The 25,872-nt window shown below is 43.1% G+C and overlaps 1 protein-coding gene across 2 annotated transcripts in view; it reads right to left on the reverse strand.

The window, feature by feature from the left end:
- Nucleotides 1–25,872, reverse strand: part of NEURL1 (neuralized E3 ubiquitin protein ligase 1) — a 136,278-nt gene that overhangs the window by 38,089 nt on the left and 72,317 nt on the right. For both annotated transcript variants that reach the window (XM_053389314.1, XM_053389315.1), the window contains exon 2: nt 4,785–5,026. In XM_053389314.1, coding sequence (XP_053245289.1) covers nt 4,785–5,026 — 242 coding nt within the window. The remainder of the gene's footprint in view (nt 1–4,784; nt 5,027–25,872) is intronic.

Genomic DNA, 25,872 nt, shown 5'->3' on the forward strand with positions numbered 1-25,872 from the left:
AAAATCCAGCAGTAAAGTTTTGAAGACAGGAGCAAGACTGCATCAGTATCTTTGTGATTTGGGGCTCCTCTGGATATAGCTGCAATAACAGCAACACTCAAAAGCAAAAATAAAGTTTAACAGCAAAGATATCCAGTGGAAGCTACAAGTAACTTGCTGGTATTTAAGCAGATTGGGGTTGTTTCTTCAGATAGTTACATATCTGTATCCACCCTTATCCTTGGTACCTTATCTTAGATGTGATGATTATAATAATAATAATAATAATAATAATAATAATAATAATAATAATAATAATAATTTATTATTTATACCCCGCCCATCTGGCTGGGCCTCCCCAGCCACTCTGGGCGGCTTCCATAAAAACCAAAAATACAGTAAAATATCACACGTTAAAAACTTCCCTGAACAGGGCTGCCTTAAGATGTCTTCTGAATGTCAGGTAGTTGTTTATCTCTTTGACATCTGCTGGAAGGGCATTCCACAGGGCGGGCGCCACCACCGAGAAGGCCCTCTGCCTGGTTCCCTGTAGCTTTGCTTCTCGCAATGAGGGAACCGCCAGAAGGCCCTCGGCACTGGACCTCAGTGTCCGGGCAGAATGATGGGGGTGGAGACGCTCCTTCAGGTATACTGGACCGAGGCCGTTTAGGGCTTTAAAGGTCAGCACCAACACTTTGAATTGTGCTCGGAAACGTACTGGGAGCCAATGTAGGTCTTTCAAGACCGGTGTTATATGGTCTCGGCGGCCGCCCCCAGTCACCAGTCTAGCTGCTGCATTCTGGATTAGTTGTAGTTTCCGAGTCACCTTCAAAGGTAGCCCCACGTAGAGCGCATTGCAGTAGTCCAAGCGGGAGATAACCAGAGCATGCACCACTCTGGCGAGACAGTCCGCAGGCAGATAGGGTCTCAGCCTACGTACCAGATGGAGCTGGTAAACAGCTGCCCTGGACACAGATTTGACCTGTGCCTCCATGGACAGCTGTGAGTCCAAAATGACTCCCAGGCTGCGCACCTGGTCCTTCAGGGGCACAGTTACCCCATTCAGGACCAGGGAATCCTCCACACCTGCCCGCCTCCTGTCCCCCAAAAACAGTACTTCTGTCTTGTCAGGATTCAACCTCAATCTGTTAGCCGCCATCCATCCTCCAACCGCCTCCAGACACTCACACAGGACCTTCACCGCCCTCACTGGTTCTGATTTAAAAGAGAGGTAGAGCTGGGTATCATCCGCATACTGATGAACACCCAGCCCAAACCTCCTGATGATCTCTCCCAGCGGCTGCATGTAAATGTTGAAAAGCATGGGGGAGAGGACAGAACCCTGAGGCACCCCACAAGTGAGAGCCCAGGGGTCTGAACACTCATCCCCCACCACCACTTTCTGAACACGGCCCAGGAGGAAGGAGCGGAACCACTGTATGACAGTGCCCCCAGCTCCCAGCCCCTCAAGACGGTCCAGAAGGATGTTATGGTCGATGGTATCAAACGCCGCTGAGAGATCCAGCAGAACTAGGAAACAGCTCTCACCTTTGTCCCTAGCCCGCCGGAGATCATCAACCAGTGCGACCAAGGCAGTTTCAGTCCCATGATGAGGCCTGAATCCCGACTGGAAGGGATCCAAATGGTCCGCTTCTTCTAGGCGTGCCTGGAGTTGTTCGGCAACCGCTCGCTCAATCACCTTGCCCAAGAATGGAAGATTTGAGACTGGGCGATAGTTGGCCATCATGGCCGCATCTAAAGATGTTTTTTTAAGAAGCGGTTTAATAACCGCCTCTTTCAGCGGGTCTGGGAAGGCTCCCTCACGGAGGGAAGCATTCACCACCCCACGAAGCCCATCGCCCAGTCCTTCCCGGCTAGCTTTTATAAGCCAGGATGGGCAAGGATCCAGGAGACAGGTGGTTGGTTTCACTCGTCCAAGCAGCCTGTCCACATCCTCGGAGGTAACAGATTGGAATTGATCCCACTCAACTTGACTAGACAGAACTCTAGCACTCTCCCGCCCCGGCCCTGCTCCCACGGTGGAGTCTACTTCTTCCCGAATCTGAGCGATTTTATCTGCAAAAAACTTTGCAAAATCATTGCAGGAGAACATGTGGCCCGTACTGGGCCCCGATGTTGCAGGTGGTTCCGCTAAATTGTGAACCACCTGAAAAAGTCTCCTGCTGCTGTTTTCTGCAGATGCAATAGAGGCGGCGAAGAAGAAGAGCCTATCGCCACTTGGTAGGCTCGACGTTGAGCTCTAACCTGTGTCCGGTCAGATTCGGAATGAGTTATCCGCCACCGGCGCTCTAGCCGTCTCAACCATTGTTTCATTGCCCTCAGATCCGTGGAAAACCACGGGGCTGTCCGGGCTCCATGCAATCGGAGAGGGCGCTTCGGAGCCAAACAGTCAATAGCCCTGGTTAACTCCACATTCCAGCGGGCCACCAGGGAATCAGCTGAAAGGCCATCAACATGGGATAAAGCATCCCCTACCACTCTCTGGAAACCATTTGGATCCATTAAGTGGCGGGGGCGGACCATCCGAATTGGTCCCACCTCCCTGCAGAGGGGATGGGTCGCAGAGAAGTCCAGTTGCACCAGGAAGTGATCTGACCATGGCACTTCTTTCGTTTCGCTTTTACTTAGTGTCAGATCACCAACATCCATAGAGGTAAACACCAGGTCCAAGGCATGTCCGCAGCTATGGGTTGGGCCAGACTTATTCAGGGACAGCCCCATGGAGGCCATGCTTTCCACGAAGTCCCGAGCAGCCCCTTGTAAGGTCGTGTCGGCATGGATGTTAAAATCCCCTAGGACGACCAAGCTAGGTGTCTCCAGGAGAACATCCGCCACGACCTGAAGCAGCTCGGGCAGGGAATCCTTGGTGCAGCGGGGAGGTCGGTACACCAAAAGGAATCCTGTACTGCCCCTATTGCCCAACTTCCAGAACATGCACTCGGAAAACTGGGTCTTCCCAATAGGACGCCTGGTGCAAACTAATGACTTCCTAAAAATCACTGCAACCCCCCCTCCCCGCCCACATGACCTGGGTTGCTGTGCGTAAGAGAAACCTGGTGGACAAGCAGCGGCAAGGACAGGCCCATCTGCTTCATCCAACCAAGTCTCTGTTACACATGCCAGGTCAAGTCCTCCATCCATGATCAAGTCATGGATGGCAGTGGTCTTATGAATCATTGACCTGGCATTGCACAGCAGCACCTTCAGGTCATGTGGGTATGATTGCATATTACAGGGAGTTGCAGGGATTGGACTAGATGACCCTTTGGATCTCTTCCAATTCTACAATTCTTTGATTTTGTTATCCTTATCCTTGCAACCCTTATCCTTACAAAAGTTGATATTAAAAGCAGTTTATTTAAGGACTTGAGTGCCAAGTGGATAGGTCTCTTGCTAAGGCGGCTGGATGGCATCTTGCATGCCTGCTTCTGTCAACTGCTACAGCCAAGGTGGTGCCAAATGTATTGCTTTCCTTTCCTTTGGACCACGTCAGTGAGGTGGAGAGTGGGGTCTTGTCTTCTGGCCACACCAGGACCTCCACAGACACTGTCCAGGCTTGCTATAGTAAAGACCACACTTGCCTCCGCACCACTTGTCAGACTATCACATCCTCAAAGTTGCAACAAAATGCAGCAAAACAAGCTAACTGTACCGAATGTGTAATAAGGAAGCAATAATAGTAGCCTCATTAATCACTTTTTTAAAAAAACAACAACTGTGGGATTATTCATCATAGCAATTTTATTGCAGAACTGCAGGAGCTCGTGGGAAGGAGATAAATGGTGCTTCATCATTATTGGTTTTGTACCATTTTATCTGTACTTTACACTAACTGTATGAGATAGCCAGTTAAATGTTCAAACAATGCAGCACACAAGGCACTCCAGCTATTAATCCTGCAAAGCAACACAGGACAGGGCCCTGGAGGACAGGAAGGGAAAACGGCGCACAAAGCAAAAGCATAAGCCAGAGGATTCTGCTGTGCCACAGAGACCCCTGGGGTATATTCTCAACTTGTACAGTGGTACCTTGCAAGACGAATGCCTCGGAAGACGAAAAACTCGCAAGACGAAAGAGTTTTTCGTTTTTTGAGTTGCTTCGCAAAACGAATTTCCCTATGGGCTTGCTTTGCAAGACGAAAACATCTTGCGAGTTTGTTTCCTTTTTCTTAAAACCGCTTGAAGAGGTGCAGTTGCGACTTGACCGTGCTTCGCAAGACAAAAAACTCGCAAGACGGAAAGACTCGCGGAACGAATTAATTTCGTCTTGCGAGGCACCACTGTATTCTGGGTCTTCAGAGAAAGTAGTTGAGTGTTGATTTAAATACATCTGAAAATACATTGACTATGTTTGCGTGTAATGCTAAACTACGGTTTAGCAATAGCTGCACAAGCAGAGAGGAAACTATACAAAGTACAACACTCATGTGCTCCCCAAGAGGAATAAACCAGGGTACAATTTCATTTTTGCCACTTCCCAGCTTGTCCTCACTTGCAGATTAGGTGTGTTAATTTTAAATTAACAAACAAGTTTATGGTTCCTGGTTTGCACACAAGCCAGGAACCACCAAATGCAAAACTGAATCCTGGTTTATTCAACCTCCTGACCATGTGGGGAGATGATAGGAGGGCAGGGGAGCACTTTACTCAGGCTCACAGAAGCTCATGTGCATAATGCTAAGCCATAGTTTTGCGTTCCATACAACCCCTCCCATTGTGAGGTCCTGGTATGCCATATGAATTTTGGTTCTCACAAAGAAGTGAATGGGAACGGCATCAACTCACCTTGAGCCTGACTTGCTCATAGATAACAACTGCCCTGTTGCTGAAGGTGATGGCATTACAGAAGCTAGCCTGACGCTTGACTGCCTTCTGTGTGGTGTCCATGATGATCTGTGACCCCTTGGTATGGGGGTGGAACAGCAGTGGGCTGACTGAGAGAGTTCCACACTGTGGGATGGGCAGACAATGCTTTTGCTTGTGGTGGCATCGGTGAGATGAAGCAGGAAATGGTCCACCTATGGAGTCTGAGATAGAAAGGAAAAAGAGAGAAACTGAGCTTTAAAAAGGAAAAAGGAAAAAATCTGATGAAATTCCTAAAATGAAATCTACTATTGCTTAGCCGTGAGACTAATATACAAGAGACCTGTGGGGTAGCATCAAAACCTCCTTCAAACACTTTACATAGATCATTTAAATGTACAGTCCTGCAAACCCATTTAGAACTTTGGGACATATGCAGGAAGAAATTGTACAAGAAATCCTGAAGAAACTGGGTTAGTTTGGCCAAAGAGGGGGGAAATAATGAAGGGCAGAACAAAGCTCATACTCCAAAACTGAATAGCAGTTTGCCTTCTATGACTTTGGGAGGTCACAGATGAAGGCTACAAATAAAATTCCCACTGCACACAGCTTCCCTATGCATTCATGTAGGGCTTTAACCTTCAAATGTGCATATGGAAGGTAGCAACTGAATCACTTTTGTTTAATGAACAATAGTAGGCAATTGGCTGTTGCCTTGAATTACCAGCTGATATATATTGGTTTAAAATGCTGTGGACAATTTGTAAGAGAACAATGGTTAAATGTTTTGAGGGAAGCTATGGGCTCTCCTTCACTGAAGATTTTGAAAAGACCAAATAAGCAAATATATCAAGGAGATTTAATAGGACACCTACTTCAGTGCAGATCAGTTAAATAGCTTTCTTGGTTATCTGATTCTTCATTTTAATCACTTACAATGGATGCCTTAGCTTTGGTCTATAATCCTGTACCTGGTGCTCTGTTGTGTTGCTCATAGTGTAACCTCCCCATGGGGAAAGGTCATAAGCCAGTGGCAGAATATATGCTTTGCATGCGAAAGGGGCTAGATTCAATTCTTGACATCTCCAGGCAGTTACGGTACCTAGATCAGACTTTGTATAACATGCTACAGAAAGTAGCTGCAATGCAAAACAATCATTTTATGACAGAAAGTAGTTAACAACGTGGATGCAAAACAGGGAGTGGCTGTATGGAGATAGTTTCCAGTAAACCAGATACTGCATACGGAAATAAAAAAAGAGCAGTAGTTTGTTAATGAATGGATGAATTCAACAATTCAGCAACCTTCCAAACACAAGCTTTATGATTCTTCTGAAAGGCTGCAAATTGATTTTGTCCTTTCTATACCTATCTCTCATTACACAGGTCAGCTGTTCAGAAATAGGTATTGACCCGAAACCATTTTTTTAAAAGAACAGCTCCCTAAAGGCATTGGCAAAGTCTCCATCATTGCACATATTTATAATCAGGAAATAACAGGAGTGTGGTTACTAGACAGAGTTCAATCTTGTCTTGCCTAAAGCGTAGGGTCAGGTTGGATGAGTCAAGTACACAATGTGCCGCTTTCCGAATGCTTGCTATGTGAAATTCATTTATCTGAACACAAGGAATTAGTACGCAAACCTCGCTATACAGCACAGATTTAGATATCTGAATAGTGAACATTCTTTACTTCCTTGTTTGCCTTTTGCTGGGTGGCTGAGAAACTGTGGTGATCTGTACTGTAAGCAAGGTTTCAGAGGGTTTTCAGGTTTTTTAGGGTCAAAAATTCTGTGGTCAGGAACACATTACAAATTTCCCCATAGGAATCAATGGAAATTATTGGCTCATTATGCAAACGCTCACCTAATGAATGATTTCGAAGGAACTTATTGTGTTCCGATAGCGGGACCTGCATGTAGTTTTTCTTCAGGCTGTGCTGTCAAGAAAGGCATGCTACATTTCTATCCTAAACTATATTAACCCCATTAATATTTTTTTTTTAAGTATGTGAACATTAGTATGTTATGAGACAGAGTTGATTCAGGTGCTATGGGGAGAATATTAGGCACCTAGACTACCAGGCACCTAGACGACCTTCAGAATGAATGTGTTTATGTGGAAAATCACTTGTTTGAAAATGCTCTATCAAAGGCTAGCTGCAGACTAGCCATGTTTGTATTTGCTAACTTTCCATGTGCACAGAGCGTTAGTACCACCCCAGGTTCAAACTTCAGAAAGACCACCACTCAAGTTGCCACAATATTTCTCAAGACATTTATTATGGGGCAAATTCAGCTGTTGCCCTGCATTCATATTCATGTCTGGAGCATGGAGAAGTGCTGTAATGATGTCACAACTTCTTGATTTTCATGGGGAAGAAAAGTTCACCAACTATTCAGTTGCAGATTTACTGTTGGTTATGAGGGGGAGACTTTCCTAAATAAAAAGCCATAGTTTGCTACCGAGTTGTATCCAGGAATGGTTTTGCCTTAGTGGAAGACCATTCTCCTTGTGCGGCACATTAGGCTTCTATCCCCTGCTTACCTAACATAGGAAACTCCTGTATATTGAGTCACACTGCTGGTTCATTTTAGCTCTGGGGAGCTAAGCTGTTCTGCAAGATCAGTAGAAGACGAGTACATATTTATAGTGATAAACTAGCTCTGCTGGGCAGAGGCAAAAATGACTCTATAGAGTGTTCCATGTATGTTCAATAAGGATGCATCAGTTGACTTTTTGAAAGGGGGGGGGGTCAGAAAGACAGTTGCTCAGCAAAGTGATTAGCACGAGTCCAAAACAAACATAAACTGGCACTTTGATCTGCAGATTACTGATAATCTAAAACAAAAACCCTTCTGCTAAAAAATTGTTTTAGAAATGGAATCCAATCCACATTGAAAGATTCTATGCTCTAGAATTAAAAAATAATAATCCCTCAAGGGGTAACTTGAAATGAATCTTACTGCAGTGTTAGAAACTGCATCTGTTAGATGGGTACTAGAAGATATTTCTAGTAAGTATGTAAGTATCAAAATGGAGGCAGTGATGGCAGTATTTGCAGCTATTGGGGGCGAAGTGAGGTAGTGTTAGAAGGGGAAGCAGGTACTTCAAGTAGACAGCAATCCTTACAACTTCACTGCCTATACCAACATTTAACTCCAACTCCTAATCACAACCCTGGTAGATGCTGAGATCCAACATAATCTACTCATACCATCTTCTCACCACTGTGGTGGTGTATGAGCCTGTAAAGGTTTGTGTATGTTCTTCGCAATAAGCACACTCAAGAGAGATATTTACAGTTCTTTATTTTACATATGTACAAGCAGCACAGTACAATCATGCATCTGAATTGTCCAGTTCAAATTCGGGGAGCGGTCTTCTCCTGCTTCTCCTCCAACAGAAAAGGCAGGGGAGCTTCATGGGACATCTCTGATCCCTACGCTTTAACCTTCTCCTTTCCTGTGCCAAAGGCACAGGCTCTCTGTCTGTTCCTGAACTCCCTGTGTGGTGCTGGGGCTCTACTTCAGCATTGGAGAGCCTTTCCACCTCCTGGCTCTCTCCCTCTTCCCCTTCCGTCACTTCCTCTCTGTCTCCTGACTGTTCCCGCTCTGACTCTTTTCCTCCCCCCCCCGCCCCGACTCAAAAGCATTCCTTGGCAGTCCCATGACAGAGCCCCTAGAGGATTAAGAGACACTCTGGAGCATATCTGGGCTGTGTGCAGGATGCTAGAGAGGGGTAAGAGAAACCTAAAGTCCTGTTGCGTAAGTGGGAGGACATCATTGGATGTCACCCTTTGGGGTTTTTTAACTAGAACCCCAAGAACTGCCAACCAAAGCTAAGTGCAGGAGACATAGAATTAAACAAGGTATCTCTGAGTAAATTATCTCTGAGTACATTCTGAGCAGAGAAGACTCCCTGGAAAGGACCCTGATGTTGGGAAAGATTGAGGGCACAAGGAGAAGGGGACGACAGAGGACGAGATGGTTGGACAGTGTTCTCGAAGCGACCAGCATGAGTTTGACCAAACTGCAGGAGGCAGTGGAAGACAGGAGTGCCTGGCGTGCTCTGGTCCATGGGGTCACAAAGAGTTGGACACGACTAAACGACTAAACAACAACAACACTCTGAGCTTAGGGTTATTTGAGTTCTGCGCCTTATTCCCCAATCACTTTTAAAAAAGTAAACACTGACAGGCACAGAACAGGGTATAAAAGCCAACCTCTCATAAAACAAGACCCATCAAAAAACAACAAACGGTCAGGTGAAATAACAGCATGAAGAAGAGTGCCAATGCTGTACTGCATTACACTTCTTCCTAAGGGCACTCTCTGTCAGTATCCCTTTCCTGACCTCTGGGGCGAAAATCAACACATTTTTATGCCCTGCAAACAACTGCTTTTGTATTTGTGTCACATTCAATCACCAATGACACATCATCCTTTTAAACTATTGCCGCCCATCCACAAATTATGTCACAATTTGAAATAACTGAAAGGTTTCAGCAAATGCTTGTAAGAATGCTAGGCTAAAATAGAGCCTCGCTGATCCACCAGAACTCTTCTTATGATCTCATATAATATCAACAGTACTCGATTTAAAGATTGTAATCAGACCCTATATTAGCCTTCCCTTTTCCACCATTCAGGATGCAATCCTATGCGCACAATTCCCTGGCAGTAAGCACACTCATACTTACTTCTGAGTAAACATAACAAAGGTCTGCAGTGTGTGTGTGTGTGTGTGTGTGTGTTCTAAAATACTTTTCATTCATAAATTTGATCTACGACTTTGTTATATCCCGCTCTATTCCTGTGTTTTTCCGATTTAGGAGTGCAGGGAGAGAAGGAATTTATGAAAGAGAGGAGGAGGAATTGCCATTATGGTACTCTAACCATCACCTTTTCACATATCCTTGCCCATCCTGGCTTATAAAAGCTAGCCGGGAAGGACTGGGCGATGGGCTTCGTGGGGTGGTGAATGCTTCCCTCCGTGAGGGAGCCTTCCCAGACCCGCTGAAAGAGGCAGTTATTAAACCGCTTCTTAAAAAACCATCTTTAGATGCGGCCACGATGGCCAACTATCGCCCAGTCTCAAATCTTCCATTCTTGGGCAAGGTGATTGAGCGAGCGGTTGCCGAGGGGACTTCCGGTTCAGCGCGACCCTGAGTCAGGCGGGGATTTTTTCCGTGGAGAAGAATCCCGAGCTTTTCGGAGGAAAATAGGGGTTCCACAGGGCGCCGTGGTCCCCTGAAAAGTATCTGGTGGGCGTCCAGATACACTGGTTCCCGCGGAGCCAAAAAGCGGACCTTCCAGCCGTCAGGTAACTCCATTTTTGGAGCGAAGAGTACGGCGGGGGGGGAAGCGGGCTGAGGGAAGCCATAGCTGCCTCCGAAACGCGAAGCCCCGAGCCTGCAGGAGAAGCGCTGGATTCTCAAAAGAAAGGAATTCGAGCCTTAAAAAAGGGATAAAACTAAAGTGGATGTTATCTAAGGAAAGACTCGAAAAAGAGGAAGTTAAAAAGAGCTCGACTCTTACCTGAAATCAGCGTGGACGCAGAGACCTAAGCAAAGCGGGAGAGAGTGTAATTGACGCTAGCGGCTAAAGTTCTTCTCCCCCGCCCTACGCCCTCTAAGACCACATTAGAGGATACAAAATATTTGGAAAGAGAGGAAAGTAGAGGGGGAGCAAAGAGGTAACATTTGGAAACTGTTTGACATAATCTAGCCCTCTTTGAGATAGCGGGAAAAAGGAAGAACTCAGTATTATTACTGAAAGTTCTGCGCAGCGGAAGACTCCATTGCGTTACGGCGCGGGCGCCATTACTTATTGCTTTTTGTGCTTTATTGCTTTTTGTGCTTTAGAAGAGAGAGGGAAAGGGAGGTACGGTATTGGTGCTTCCCTACCCCCCCTGAAACTCGGAAACTTAGAAACTTTAACAAAAAGACTGGCTATAGTGGACATTGCCTTTCCTTCTCCGAGGAAAGGAATTGGAAAATCTTCTCCTCCCCCTCTCTCTCTCCGTGTGCTTTCCCTCTTCACTCTATTGCTGGCAGACCTCTGGTGGATGGGAGAGAAACTACAACTCATTTTGTTAGCATTTGCTAACCTCGCTGGGCTGGCTTAACGCCTTTGAAAGTAGCCGAAAGTCGGATCTAAACATCTGAGGGAAGGATTTTGGTTTGTTTGGATTTCTTTGGGACCCTTCTGCTGATTAGATTTGTAGTGGAATTTAGCCCAATTGAGGGCAAGAAGATAATGAAGACAAGAAGATAAAGAGTGGTTCTGCTAAAAAGATATACTCTGCAAACGATATCATAAGGAATAGACTATTAAGAGGCAGGAAGAGCTGGTTTAAGTATCTGATTGGATCTGATCTAAACTCTGGATATTTCCGACTGGAATATAATTTGAACTCTGATCCAAGCCCTGAACTTTGATTTCTGACTTTTTCTTTGGTGGGATGCCGGAATACTTTATTTAGTGGACTATCCTAACAGGGGATACCAAGAAGAAATTATTTGATATTCTAGTGGAATTGGTTTTGAGTTTTGTAATTATTGATAGAATTGAATTATCATTATCATTAGTATTTTTTTTTTACATTTAACCGAAAATGTCCCATCAACCAAAGAAAAGTGGGAATGGGGGGACTCCAGTAGAAAGAAAGGGGTCCAAGCAAGAATCAGATTTCAGATCGGAAATCTTAAAAATGTTTGCAGAAATTAGACAAAGTGAGAAGAATTTAGAAACAAAGATAGAACAGGTAGATCTAAAGATAGGAAAAATGGATAAGAAAATAGATGAAACTGTAAACGAATTGAAAGGCCAAATCAAAGAGGTATCCAAAAGAACTCATGTATTAGAGGAAGGAATGAAAAAGACAAAATTGGAAATGAAAGAATTGAAACGTGAAGATGATAAAATTAGAGTAGGTCTCTTAGAAACTAATAAATCACAAGAGGAAATGTGGGATGCGATCTCTATGAACGAACTTAGACAACGGGAAGTTAACCTAAGGCTGAGGGGGGTCCCAGAAAACCAAGGTGAAAACATCAGACAAAAATTAGTAATAGAATTGGCACAATGGTTAGAGTACCAAGCAGAAGAGATAGCAGGTATGGTACAGAATGCTTTCAGAATGAAAGTGAAAACGACAAGGGCAAGAAGATTGCCAGGGGATTGTTTGATAACCTTCAAGGACAGAGATATGAGGAATTTGGTACTCCAAAAAAATAGAGAAAAAAGACTTATGATAGATGGGAGTTATATAATTATTTTTAAAGACATACCAATTAGATTGTTAAAACGAAGAGACCCCTATAAGCCACAGGTGCAGATTCTTAAAAAGAATAATATTGAATTCAAATGGGAGTTCCCGGAGGGGATCTCCTTTATTTATAAAAATAAGAGACATAGACTGTCCAGCCCGGAAGAGATAGGCAAATTTCAGAGGAAATATAAGGAATTATTAATAGAGGAAGAAGAAGAGCTTAAAGGAGCAACAGGAGGAGTGGAGGTTAAAGGCATGAAGGATTTGAGGGAGAGGGAAAAATCGGGAGAAAGGCTAGAGGGAGATGAGGAAGGGGAGGGAGAGGAGGAGGAGGAGGAAGAAGAAGAAGAAAGACTATAAAGAACTACTATATAGGAAAAATATTTTCTTTTTGATTATTTGGAAATAAAATGGCGCTAAAATTATGGAACTGGAATGTTAATGGACTGAACGATAAAAAAAAACGGAACAAGGTGGAACAATTTCTAAAGAAAAAAAACTTAGATATAATCTGCTTGCAGGAGACACACGTGGCGAAAAGGCATAGGAAAATTTTGGTTAATAAAAGACTTGGAAATGAATTTATATCCTCAGATAAAGAAAAGAAAAGAGGAGTGATATTGTATATAAAAAGTAAACTTGAGGCTCAGCAAGTATTTAAGGACGAGGAGGGAAGAATCATAGCTGTCCAAATCAATTGGCAAGGTGAAAAATTAATAATTGTTGGGATCTATGCACCTAATGGAAACAAAACTGATTTTTATAAAAACTTGGAAGAAAAACTGTTGGACTATGTAGATCAAAAAATAATCCTGATGGGTGATATGAATGGGGTAGTGTCAATAGAAATGGACAGACTGAGAGACGGTGGGACAAAAGAAGGTAAACTACCCAAAACATTTTTCGAAATGGTTAAAGATTGTAACCTAATTGATATTTGGAGGTTTAAACACCCGTTAGAAAAACAATTTACCTTTTATTCAGAGCCAAATCAATCGATGTCCAGAATTGATCAATTCTGGATCTCGGGCGAATTAACTCCAAGAATTACTCAGGTAGAAATTGAACCAAGAGTAATTTCAGATCATAATCCAATTAAACTAGAACTTAAAGGCTTCGAAGAAAGATCATTCAGGTGGAGAATAAATGAAGGCCTATTTGATGATCAAAATCTTATTCAAGAGGCACAGAAGAAAGTGAATGAATACTTTGTGGATAACTGCAATAAAGGAACGAAGATGAGCACAGTATGGGACGCAAGCAAGGCAGTGATGAGAGGGTTTTTCATACAAAAAAATTCACTAAAAAAGAAGAATAGAGAGAAAGTTAAGACAGAGATTTTAAAGCAAATTATGGAAAATGAAAAAAAGCTAATTAAGAAACCAAATAATATAAGAATTAGACAAAGTATTAAAGCCCTGCAAACTCAATTTGCAATGATGATAAATAAAGAGGTGGAATGGAACATTAAAAGAATTAGACAAAAAAACTTTGAGTTTGCAAATAAATCAGGAAAATGGCTTGCTTGGCAGATTAAGAAAAGGAAAGAACAAAGTACAATAAACAAAATTAATGTGGAAGGAGAAGAGATAGTTAGCCCCAAGGGTATTAGAAAAGGATTTTTCGACTTTTACAGACATTTGTATAGGAATAAAGAGAAGAACAGTATGAGGAAAATAGAAAGATATTTAAAAGGAAAAGAAGTGCAAAAGATTCCAACAGAAGCAACAGAAAGGCTGAATACCCAGATTAATAATGAGGAGATTAAGGAGGTGATTACAGAATTAAAAAATGGGAAATCCCCAGGACCAGATGGGTTTACAGCAAGGTATTATAAAGAGTTAAGAACAGCACTAACAATACCATTAAAAGAAGTAATGAACAATATCTTAAAAGAGAGAGAGATTCCGGGGACTTGGAAAGATGCATTTATAACCTTTATTCCAAAAGAGGATGCGGACCAAACACAAGTAAAGAATTATAGACCGATTTCCCTATTAAATACGGATTATAAAATCTTTGCAGGAATAATGGCGAAGAGATTAAAAAAGGTGTTACAAGAAACCATCCATGAGGATCAAGCGGGTTTTCTTCCCGGCAGACAGATGAGGGATAATGTGAGGAATATAATAAATACGTTAGAATATCTGACAGCTAGGAACGAAAGACAGGCAATGCTAATGTTCGTGGATGCTGAAAAGGCATTTGATAATGTATCATGGGATTTTATGTTGAAAATTATGGAGTACATGGAACTGGGAAATGACTTCTTGAATGGAATTAAGGCAATATATACTGAACAGAAGGCGAAACTGATAGTGAATAATGTGATAACAGAAGAAATCGAAATATCAAAAGGTACTAGACAGGGTTGTCCGCTCTCACCCCTGCTGTTTATAATGGTCTTGGAGGTTTTTCTGAATTCAATCAGGGAAAATGAAAGGATAAAGGGGGTGACAGTAGGCCAAAATGAATACAAAGTTAAGGCCTTCGCCGATGATCTAGTAATAATGGTGGAAGATCCGATGAATAGTGTTTTTGAAGTGTTAGAGGAGATTGAAAAGTTTGGTGATGTGGCAGGCTTTAAGCTAAATAGGAAAAAAACCAAAATTATAATTAAAAATATGGACCAAACAAGGACTGAAATGCTACAGCAACAAATAGGTATTGAAGTTGTTAAAAAGGTTAAATATTTGGGAATATGGTTAACTCCAAAAAATATCGATTTGTTTCAAAATAATTATGTCCCGGTTTGGAATAGAATTAAGAAAGATCTGGAGGGATGGGGAAGGTTAAAACTATCTTTTTGGGGTAGAATCTCAATGGTGAAGATGAGCGTGCTCCCAAGGATGCTATTCTTATTCCAAATGATCCCAATATTAAAAGGAGTAAAGATATTTGAGGAATGGCAAAGAATGATCTCGAGATACATCTGGCAGGGCAAAAAGCCGAGGATTAAATACAAATTATTAACAGACGCAAAAGAAAGAGGAGGCTTTGCCCTGCCAGACTTAAAGCTATATTATGAGGCATCATGTCTTTGCTGGGTAAAAGAATGGATAAAACTTAAAAATACTAAATTGCTGGATTTAGAGGGTTTCGATGCAAGATTTGGGTGGCACGTGTACTTATGGCAAGAGAAGAAACTGGGTTATAAATCGTTTGAAAACCACATCTTCCGGAAATCGTTATTGGAAGTGTGGGACAGATATAAGAATATATTGGAAATGGGAGTCCCACACTGGCTATCCCCATTAGAGATTATGGGAGTCAGGAAAATCAATATGAGAAGTAACTGGATTACTTATGGAGATTTAGTGGTAAAAGAAGATGGGAAATGGAGATTAAAACCATACGAACAAGTAAAAGAACATGTGTTTGACTGGCTGCACTACTATCAGATAAGTAATATGTTTAAAAAGGATATGAAAGAAAGAGGATATAAGGAAAAAGATTCGAGATTTCAAACAGAAATTGTTAATAATGACTGTAAGATAATTTCAAAAATGTACAAAATTCTATTGGAATGGTATACGTTGGATGAGGAAGTCAAAGCAGTAATGATCCATTGGGCCAGGGATTTAGGGTATAGTATAGATTTGGAAGATTGGCAAAAAATATGGAATGAAAACTTGAAGTTTACAGCTTGCACTACGTTGAAGGAAAATACCATGAAGATGGTATACAGATGGTATATGACCCCTGCTAAATTAGCAAAAATGTACAAAATCTGTAATAAATGTTGGAAATGCGGGGAGAAGGAGGGTACATTTATACATATGTGGTGGGAGTGCAAAAAAGTGAAGGGATTCTGGGAACTGGTTTACAATGAGTTAAAGAAAATGCTGAAATATAGTTTTGTGAAGAAACCAGAGACTTTCCTGCTGGGAATAACTAGAAATGATATAAAGAGGAGGGATCGCAAAATCTTCCAATATGCAATAACAGCTGCGAGAATATTGCTGGCCCAAAGGTGGAAGCAGAAAGAACTTCCAAACATCGAAGAATGGAGAGAAAAACTGACAAATTTCGCAGAACTTGATAAACTAACGGGGAAAATCAGACTTCAGAGAGATTATGAGTTTTTAGAGGACTGGGGGAAATTCAGGGATTATTTGAAAACTGTATGTGAGGAAAATATAACGCTAGTGTGTTTTAAAGAAGCTTTGTGAAAAAACAAGGAATATTGCAAAAATGTAAAAGAGGATGGAAAATGTATTAAAATGGTAATATTATAATTAAGGAATGTGTAGATAAGAGATTAAGTATGGATGATTGTCAGAGGAGTTGAGGGAGGTCGGATAAGCTAAAATAAGTGATGTTCAAAATTGTAAGATTGGAGATATTATGAAAAAATTTCAATAAATATTATTAAAAAAAAAAAAAAAAGAGCGAGCAGTTGCCGAACAACTCCAGGCACGCCTGGAAGAAGCGGACCATTTGGATCCCTTCCAGTCGGGATTCAGGCCTCATCATGGGACTGAAACTGCCTTGGTCGCACTGGTTGATGATCTCCGGCGGGCTAGAGACAAAGGTGAGAGCTGTTTCCTAGTTCTGCTGGATCTCTCAGCGGCGTTTGATACCATCGACCATAACATCCTTCTGGACCGTCTTGAGGGGCTGGGAGCTGGGGGCACTGTCATACAGTGGTTCCGCTCCTTCCTCCTGGGCCGTGTTCAGAAAGTGGTGGTGGGGGATGAGTGTTCAGACCCCTGGGCTCTCACTTGTGGGGTGCCTCAGGGTTCTGTCCTCTCCCCCATGCTTTTCAACATTTACATGCAGCCGCTGGGAGAGATCATCAGGAGGTTTGGGCTGGGTGTTCATCAGTATGCGGATGATACCCAGCTCTACCTCTCTTTTAAATCAGAACCAGTGAGGGCGGTGAAGGTCCTGTGTGAGTGTCTGGAGGCGGTTGGAGGATGGATGGCGGCTAACAGATTGAGGTTGAATCCTGACAAGACAGAAGTACTGTTTTTGGGGGACAGGAGACGGGCAGGTGTGGAGGATTCCCTGGTCCTGAATGGGGTAACTGTGCCCCTGAAGGACCAGGTGCGCAGCCTGGGAGTCATTTTGGACTCACAGCTGTGCATGGAGGCACAGGTCAAATCTGTGTCCAGGGCAGCTGTTTACCAGCTCCATCTGGTACGTAGGCTGAGACCCTATCTGCCTGCGGACTGTCTCGCCAGAGTGGTGCATGCTCTGGTTATCTCCCGCTTGGATTACTGCAATGTGCTCTACGTGGGGCTACCTTTGAAGGTGACTCGGAAACTACAACTAATCCAGAATGCAGCAGCTAGACTGGTGACTGGGGGCGGCCGCCGAGACCATATAACACCGGTCTTGAAAGACCTACATTGGCTCCCAGTACGTTTCCGAGCACAATTCAAAGTGTTGGTGCTGACCTTTAAAGCCCTAAACGGCCTTGGTCCAGTATACCTGAAGGAGCGTCTCCACCCCCATCATTCTGCCCGGACGCTGAGGTCCAGCGCCGAGGGCCTCCTGGCGGTTCCCTCATTGCGAGAAGCAAAGCTACAGGGAACCAGGCAGAGGGCCTTCTCGGTAGTGGCGCCCGCCCTGTGGAACGCCCTTCCAGCAGATGTCAAAGAGATAAACAACTACCTGACATTCAGAAGACATCTTAAGGCAGCCCTGTTCAGGGAAGTTTTTAACGTGTGATATTTTACTGTATTTTTGGTTTTTATGGAAGCCGCCCAGAGTGGCTGGGGAGGCCCAGCCAGATGGGCGGGGTATAAATAATAAATTATTATTATTATTATTATTATTATTATTATTATTATTATTATTATTATATCAAAATGTAAGAACGCAAGAAGGCAGGGCCCTGATGGATCAGACCAAAAGCCTATCTAGGCAATGTTGGTTCTCCATTGGCCAGACAGATGCCTATAGCCCACAAGCAGGGCAAGAGCACATTAGATACTAATATTATGAGAACAGGAGAAAGCATTTGTCTCCCCACTTTCTCCACAAAATGCACAATTTAATACATCTGTATCATGTTTCCCTTTTTACTTGCCTTTTTTCTGAACTAAAAGGCCCCAAACATTGTACAAGAATTTTACTGAGGTGTCGTTCCAGCTTTCTGATGATTTTGCTTGCCCTTTTCTGCTCCTTTTTCATTTCTACAATATTCTTTTTGAGTTGCAGTGACCAGAACTGTACATAATACTCAAGTGCGGCTGCACCATAGATTTATACGAAGTTATTAGGATATTGGCAGTTTTAAATTTGACTGCTTTCCTAATAATCCCCAACAGAGAACTCACATTTTTCACAGCAAGCCAACATTTTCACTGACTGTGCTGCTGCTTCAGTGAGCTATAGTTAAAGTTTATCATACAAATGCTGGCAAAGATTCGGGGCAATCCTATGCATGCCTACTCGGAGGTAAGTTTCATTCTGTTAAATGGGACTTACGCCCTAATAAGTGCATTTAGGGTTTCAACTGCAGTTGCTTACTGCATTAAGGAAAACAGTTTCCATTTGGTCAGATTCCTGTTTAGCAGACGGGAAACCATTAAGAATGGACTCTCACACTGGGAACCCCATATAAAGAACTTTCTACACTGGGGTGGGGAGCCTGTGATCCTCCAGATGTTGCTGAACTATGTCTCCCATTAGCCTGACCATTAGCCACACTGTCTGCTGCTGGTGGAAGTTAGAGTTCACCAACTCCTAGATGCCCATCACTGTTCTACACAATTTGGCACCTGACAGTAAGCTCCGAATTAGGACATGTCAACTGAGGATAACGCTTCAAAAGCATCTGAGGAAGAGAATACTAGTTCACAAAAGCTAATGCCACAATAGATTAATAAATGTTTGCACCTTTAAAGTGGCAGAAGCAGCAGAGTGAGATGGCCTGCTCAGGTGGCACCATGAGGACAGCATAGATCAGGGGTCACCAAACTTTTTCAGCAAGGGGCTGGTCCACTGTCCCTCAGACCTTGTAGGGGGGCGGACTATTTTTTGAAAAAACATATATGAACAAATTCCTATGCAACAAAAATAACCCAGAGATGGCTTTTAAATAAAAGGACACATCCTACTCATGTAAAAATACGCTGATTCCTGGACCATCCGCGGGCTGGATTTAGAAGGCGATTGGGCCGGATCTGGCCCCTGGGCCTTAGCTTGCCTACCCATGGCATAGATGAAGACAGGAGTTGATGTCTGAGTGGTGCAGCAATACTTTTTAAAGTGCTGGCCCTAGGGAGGGGATACCATCTGTGCCCTGCTTTGGACTGCAATATTTCTTGGCCTTGTACCTCTTCCCCTCTGCATTCACATACCTCTTAAGATATCATAACCAAATTTTGCTTGATGGTCCCTGAGATCAAGGAACAGGCCTTCATCCATGTTTAGTTACAATTGGATGCTATTTTCATTCAAGATGGAGGGTATGTTTGAAAGGAGAATATCAATACTTGTCTACACTTCCTGTCTTACAGAGTAATGTAATTTAATACAGACATACTAAACATGCAGCTTTCACCAGAATTGCATGCTGACTGAGTGTAAATAGCAATTCACACTTCAAACACCAGTTGTGTAAAAGGAGATTCCAGCTGTGAATATTTTACGGCCATGTTTTATTTCCATGGTCTACAAATCAACATAAAAGTTGTTTGCTCTCCTTCAGTGGGCCTCAGATAGAGTACACTTCTTTAAAAAGAAAAAAAACCCATTCCTGCTGCTAAATATAAACCAGCAGTTAATCTTTTGGAAGAAAGAAAGAAGAAATGCTAGTCATAGTATTTGGGGATCTAGTTCTGGAATACTTGTAAACCTGCCAGCATTCTCTTCCAGTTTAAATACATTTTAATGGAAAGCCTATCCTGGGCACATTTTCCATGCACACTGCAGTAACTTGGAACCTATCCTATTAAATTCCAGTAAGAGTATGAGACAGAATTAGGTGCAGAGATGTTAAAAGCCAAGCCTTTTGAATATGCAAAAAACCTGGAAAAAACTGGGAACAGTCGGAACAGAAATAATAAATGAGTAATACAGAACCATCGTAAGAATTAAAACAATGGTTAAAATTCAGTGGGTGTGAATGACACAAGGCAATATCAATGGATTAAAGGGCAGGAACAGTTGTGAATCATTGTGGTGTTTCTTGTGTTATGGGCCACACAGAAAGGACTGGCTCATTAAAGTAGAATTACATTGGTCCCTGACTTTTCCCACTTATGAGATCAGTATGTTGGCCTGTGAGCTCAACCTTCACTTCAGGACAGATTCTTCTTTTCTCTCCCCCTGCCCAACCCCCCAGTCACTGGAAACGAACTATGAGGAATTTTGCTACAGTCTTTTAAAAGGTTCAGCTTTTCACATAAGTAGAGAGGGTTGCGTGATGTTAAAGGATGAAAACTTTGCACCATGGCAAGTTAGCAGCCCATGGCCAATTTAACTTCCATAACCTGCACCCCAATAATATCAACTTTACCTAAAGAAAACAATGTTTTTGACCTAAAAGAAACTCTGGAGTTTTCTGTCTGTTTTTATTAAAGGTTTTCCTCATTTACAAAAGCACATGCATTGTCTCTTTCTTCGGGCTGTGTTTTCTACAGATCAGTTACATTTGTTGTGAGACACTGGTGCTATATGCAGCATAGGGTTGGGAAGAAAAGGGGGGACAGAAAAGAGGGGGTGTGGTGGTAAAACTTATGTTCTTTTACTTAGTGTATGGGGGGTGTTGTGTCGGCATCACTTGGGTAGGTTCTCTTTCTATTCGCTTTTTATGTTTCCTCTGTGGTGAGAGAGGTTGGGGTGGCTGAGGGGTTGGTTGATTGCCTTTGGTTGGCTGCAGTGGGCTTTGTTTGTGCATGAGGGTGGGTGTGTTGTTGGTTTAAGTTGGCCATACTGAATCGTATGGTTTTCTGAAAGTCAAGAAAAAGCCAACAGGGAGCGGGGGGCGGGGAGATGCTGCTTTGGGATAGAGTGGGATGAGACATGAAACACAACTGAAAGGGAGAGTCAATAGGGGTGAATCTTTTCAGGATGCTTGGAGATTATTGAAAACCACAAAAATATAAACTAGGATAGATCACAGATTAGGAAAACTCCAAGAGGATGCCAGTGTGGTTAATGAAGACACAGTCAAGGCAACTATAAAAGGCAAGGAGGATTCCTTGTGGGTTTGCTTGTTTTGCATTTTAAGAGTCACAAAAAGTTTCAATAAAATTATTCTTTTTTAAAATAATGGACATCTTGTCCGAATGAGCAGAACAAAAAGGAACACAAACTCTGGCAAATCAAGTAAGGCAAGTGGGGAAAAAATTTGAGGAACATATTGCTTTAAAGGGAAAAAAAAGTCAGTCAATAAACAGTGATTTCTGGCTAATGGCAGATGCAGTGATGGTTCACCACAAGGTGCTCAAACTTGTTTTGAGTGATTATTACAGCTCCCTTCTGATGCCCCCTAACCCACGGCCCACAGCCCAGTTTAGGTAGACTGCTCCAGAACATGGAGGTTCCACTCTTCTCAGACTGCTCTCGGCAGCACCCTCCTGAGCAAGAAGCCTGCTAGCAGGACCCACAAGCGACTCGCCCTTCCTCCTTCAGCACACCCAGAGAGGGCAAACAAATTTTCTACGCTCAGCCTCAGGTGCATTGCTGGGGCCAGTTTCTGCCTGCAGACACATGCCCCCCACCCCCTGGCACCTCACCTGGAGAAAGGCCCTGCTGGTGGGAGGAAGGTGCCTTAACAAGAAGTCGGCCCAGAAGGGACAGGAGTGGTGGACACAGGTTGAGGTGGTGAACAGTAGGGCGGCACTATCAATAGCAGCTCCTCCCAGCTTGGGCAGAAGGTAGGAGCAGTTTCTTTCCTCACCCTTTTTTTGTACTTAGTGATCATTCTTTCCCTATCCCTCACATTGGTGTCAATGGGAGGAAAAAAACTAGGCTAGCCCCAGAGCTACTGCAGTTTTACTCCCTTTGCAACGGTGTGCCAGGAAAACCAGAAGGCTTTGAACTCTGTGTGGATTCAAGGTCCCCCCCACACACACACAAATCCTCTCCCAACACAGCCTTTTCATTTCATACTACCATCAGAGTCAACAGCAGAAGCGTGGTGGAACTTTCCAACACCACCATGGAGGCTTCTGATGGCAGGTTTCCTTCTCCATTTGCAGAGATGGAGATTGACGGAATCCAACAGCCCCTTAGCTGCCTTTCACAAGTCCTTAGGACTTATCCCTTAGTAGTTAGAAGATGGGGTTGGATGGCACCTGCTTTCACCTGGCCTACATAATCTTTAACCAGACCAAAAAAACACTCAAAGAAGACAGGTGTCAATGTGGGTGTCAGACTATGTCTACATCCACAATTCAATGCAGCTCAATGGCAATGTGTAGAACACATCCTGGCCTGCCTGGCGTGCTCTGGTCCATGGGGTCACGAAGAGTTGGACACGACTAAACGACTAAACAACAACAACAGAACACATCCGGCTTGCCTCTCCACTGAAAGCACTTAGGAACTGATTTGGATGTAGCATTGCTACAGTTTTCCTGCTTCACCTTACTGTGCACTGAAAGAATGCATTAGGCATTGTGACTGCTGCCCACTATATGCTTGTGTCCTCCTGTTCCTTGTTCATTCGTTTCTTCTACCTTTGTCTTTGTTCATTTGTTTTATATGGGTTGCTTTGCATGTGCTCAGTTTTTTAACTATGGCATGAGAGATAAAAAATTTAGAGACTGATCAAGAAGTTTGAATGGCGTACAAACATTAACACCACCTTCATGTCCCAAAGGACAGTCCTCTCATGATTAAATGCAAATGAGCTGAGAGGAAACTATACATGAAGCATAAATGGAATATCTTGCAGATTGTGCTTTTCTCCAATTCAAGAACTGAGACCAGTGTCATGAGAAATGAAGGTCAGTGGCTGGCTGCTGAAACTTCAGAATAGCTGAATATGCTTCTTTTTTCTGTCAAGATGCCATCTATTGTCACAGTTCTGATAGAAGCCAGATGTGTGTTCCAGCAGTAAAACAGAAATGTACCTGACCATTCTCAAATTGTTGCCAGCACACATCCTCTCTGCTTTTCCTGTGTAGTAAAAATAAACACACAACCTGTGTGTGCTACAGCATCCTATAGGCTCAGCAAATAGTCCCTGTTGTACACTCAGTGCTGGCTGCATTATTTGGGGGGCCCTTGATACAGTACCTTCAGTGGGGCCCCACTTACCTGGAAGAATTAGGACATGCAAACTAGGAACTCTCGTATCCAGTCTTAATGGATACTTCCTGCAAACTGGGAATGGCAGGATCCTCAACTGGTGAGTGGTCCTCTACTGGAATTGGGGCCATGGCAAATGCCCAGCTTTACCATTCTCATGTATATTTGTGCAGGGTCAGTCTTTCAGAAGTGATATACAGTGGTACCTCAGGTTACATACGCTTCAGATTAAAGACTCCGCTAACCCAGAAATAGTGCTTCAGGTTAAGAACTTTGCTTCAGGATGAGAACAGAAATCGGGCTCCAGCGGCGCGGCAGCAGCAGGAGGCCTCATTAGCTAAAGTGGTGCTTCAGGTTAAGAACAGTTTCAGGTTAAGTACGGACCTCCGTAACGAATTAAGTACTTAACCTGAGGTACCACTGTACTGCATTAACAGTTACACCTGGTTAATTTTCAAAGCAATTTATTTTAAGTATTTTGAGACAAATTGTATTGCCTCAGCAATTAGTTTCCTAATCAGTTAATTAATAAGCAGAGTCCTTATGTCCATGTGCAATCACTGGGCTTGTCTGAAGCCAGAACTTCACTTGCTGTAATTTTAAATTTCTCTTCTTCCTCATTCGATACCTGGGAATTGATATACTCTAGGAAGCTTGGTTAGTGAGTGCAAAACGTGAATAGTCAAGAAACAATGTTGCCTAGAGCTTCACACAAAAGTGCACATGATGTCCAGAACCTCATAAGAGTCATGGTTCGGACATTATTTAAAGTTTCTCTCTAAAGAATCACTAGATTAGTCTGTACTAGAACAAGCTTGCTGTAGAATTAACTGGTGTGAGGCACAACCCAGTACTTTCAACTTGTTTCCTGAAAACAAAGGGCAACCACAACAAACAGCAAAGCAATTCATAGCATCATTTACACAGCAAACATAGTGAAGAAAGGGGAAAGGAAGCAGTGTTTGGGAGAGGTGTGTGTTATGCATACAAGAAGAACTTCATTTCCCCCTCCTTGCTTCCTTTTCTCTCTGTTTGGAAAGCTTGGTGGCAGGAATAGTGGGAGCCCATTCCCCCAGCAGCTCGCTACAGCATCTCCTCTGGCAGAAGACAGCCCAAAGAGGAGGAGGAAGAAGGAGTGAGTGAGTGAGTGAGTGACAGCAAGCTTAGGGCTTTTCTGATCTGGAGCCTAATAGTTTGTTTCTCCCCAGTTGTTCCCACAATTCAAAATTATTCTCAGACTGCTTTCTCCCACTAAAACAGTGCAAGTATTGTTATGAACACTGGCCAAGTAAAGCCAGTCACCCCTTTAGCTGGGGATTTCCAGGTAAACGGCTCATGTATCTTCCTGGGAACTAGTTGTTAGATGGTGAAGTGACACACATCCCTGGAATGCGAGAGCTATTTGGAGGAGGTGTTTTTGATTTCCCTCCATCCCCCACAACTGAAGGGAGGGGCTGTCAGAAGGTTTGTATGTGAAAAACCTGCCCCCCCTTTTTTTTGAGAGGCACAGAGTGATGGCTGAGCTGCTGATGAAAGGATCTCAGGGTGCCTCTGTGGTGTATTGCTGGACTCTGTCATCCCTGACCATTGGGCTATGCTATCTGACATTGTTGGGAGTTGGAAGTCCAGCAATGTCTGGAAGTGCCACCTTGGCTAATCCCTGCTCTAGGGAACTGGTGTTGGGGTATTAGGGTCTAGTGCCTGCTAGAAAGGCTGTGGTGCTTGCCTCCCACTTGTGTTCCATCTCCATATTTGTGAAGACATTAAATACTATAAATTACCAAAGTCTCTAGTGATCTCTTCCTGAAAAAGGAAGCCAAATGCAGGCAGCAGAATCGTGGGAACTTCTTGCTGCTTGGGGAAGCAAATGGGAACTGTGCATCTGCAATATGAAAGCATATCAAAAGGAGTTTCTCTCTCATAGCAGTAATTTCATGGAGTGGAACTTTTGGAATACATATGTGCAGATATGCCCTAAATTACAGCAAGTATTCAAAATAAAGTATATTTGATAACCATTCGGATAAAGTATGGTTTTTAACACCACCACATGCATGTAAACACCTTCTGTATATATATATAGAAAAACAAGGACAGCATAACACTTTTTTCCCCAGCTGCTTCTACTATTCAACTCAAAGTAACCTCAGATGTTCACTTGAAATCTGGCAAAGTCGCAGGATTATAGCATAATCACTGGTAGCCCCCTTTTTAGTAAACGTTAACATTGCTTCAACATTCTTCCCAGGGTATTCTGTATCAGTTAATCCAGCCCTGAGATGGACTGATTTTAGAAAAGCAAACAAATACCATCTTTCAGACTATATAAAGGCCATGCTGTATATAGATATTTAAGAAGAGCCTTGGCATCTTCATCTCACGGCAATACTCAGTGGACAAATGTGGGGAGGGAGATGATATCTACATCCTGGCACATTTGCAGCAGTGTCTAGAAACAATATATATTGCTCTATTTCAGCTGTCCTGTGTTTGTAGATTATTTACCCATTCAGAGCAAAATAGAATACTAAAATAAATAACTGCATCTCCACAGTGGTGAGGTTAACATTTGGCATTATCA

The sequence above is a fragment of the Podarcis raffonei genome, chromosome 5, assembly GCF_027172205.1.
Source record: "Podarcis raffonei isolate rPodRaf1 chromosome 5, rPodRaf1.pri, whole genome shotgun sequence".
Lineage (NCBI taxonomy): Eukaryota > Metazoa > Chordata > Lepidosauria > Squamata > Lacertidae > Podarcis > Podarcis raffonei.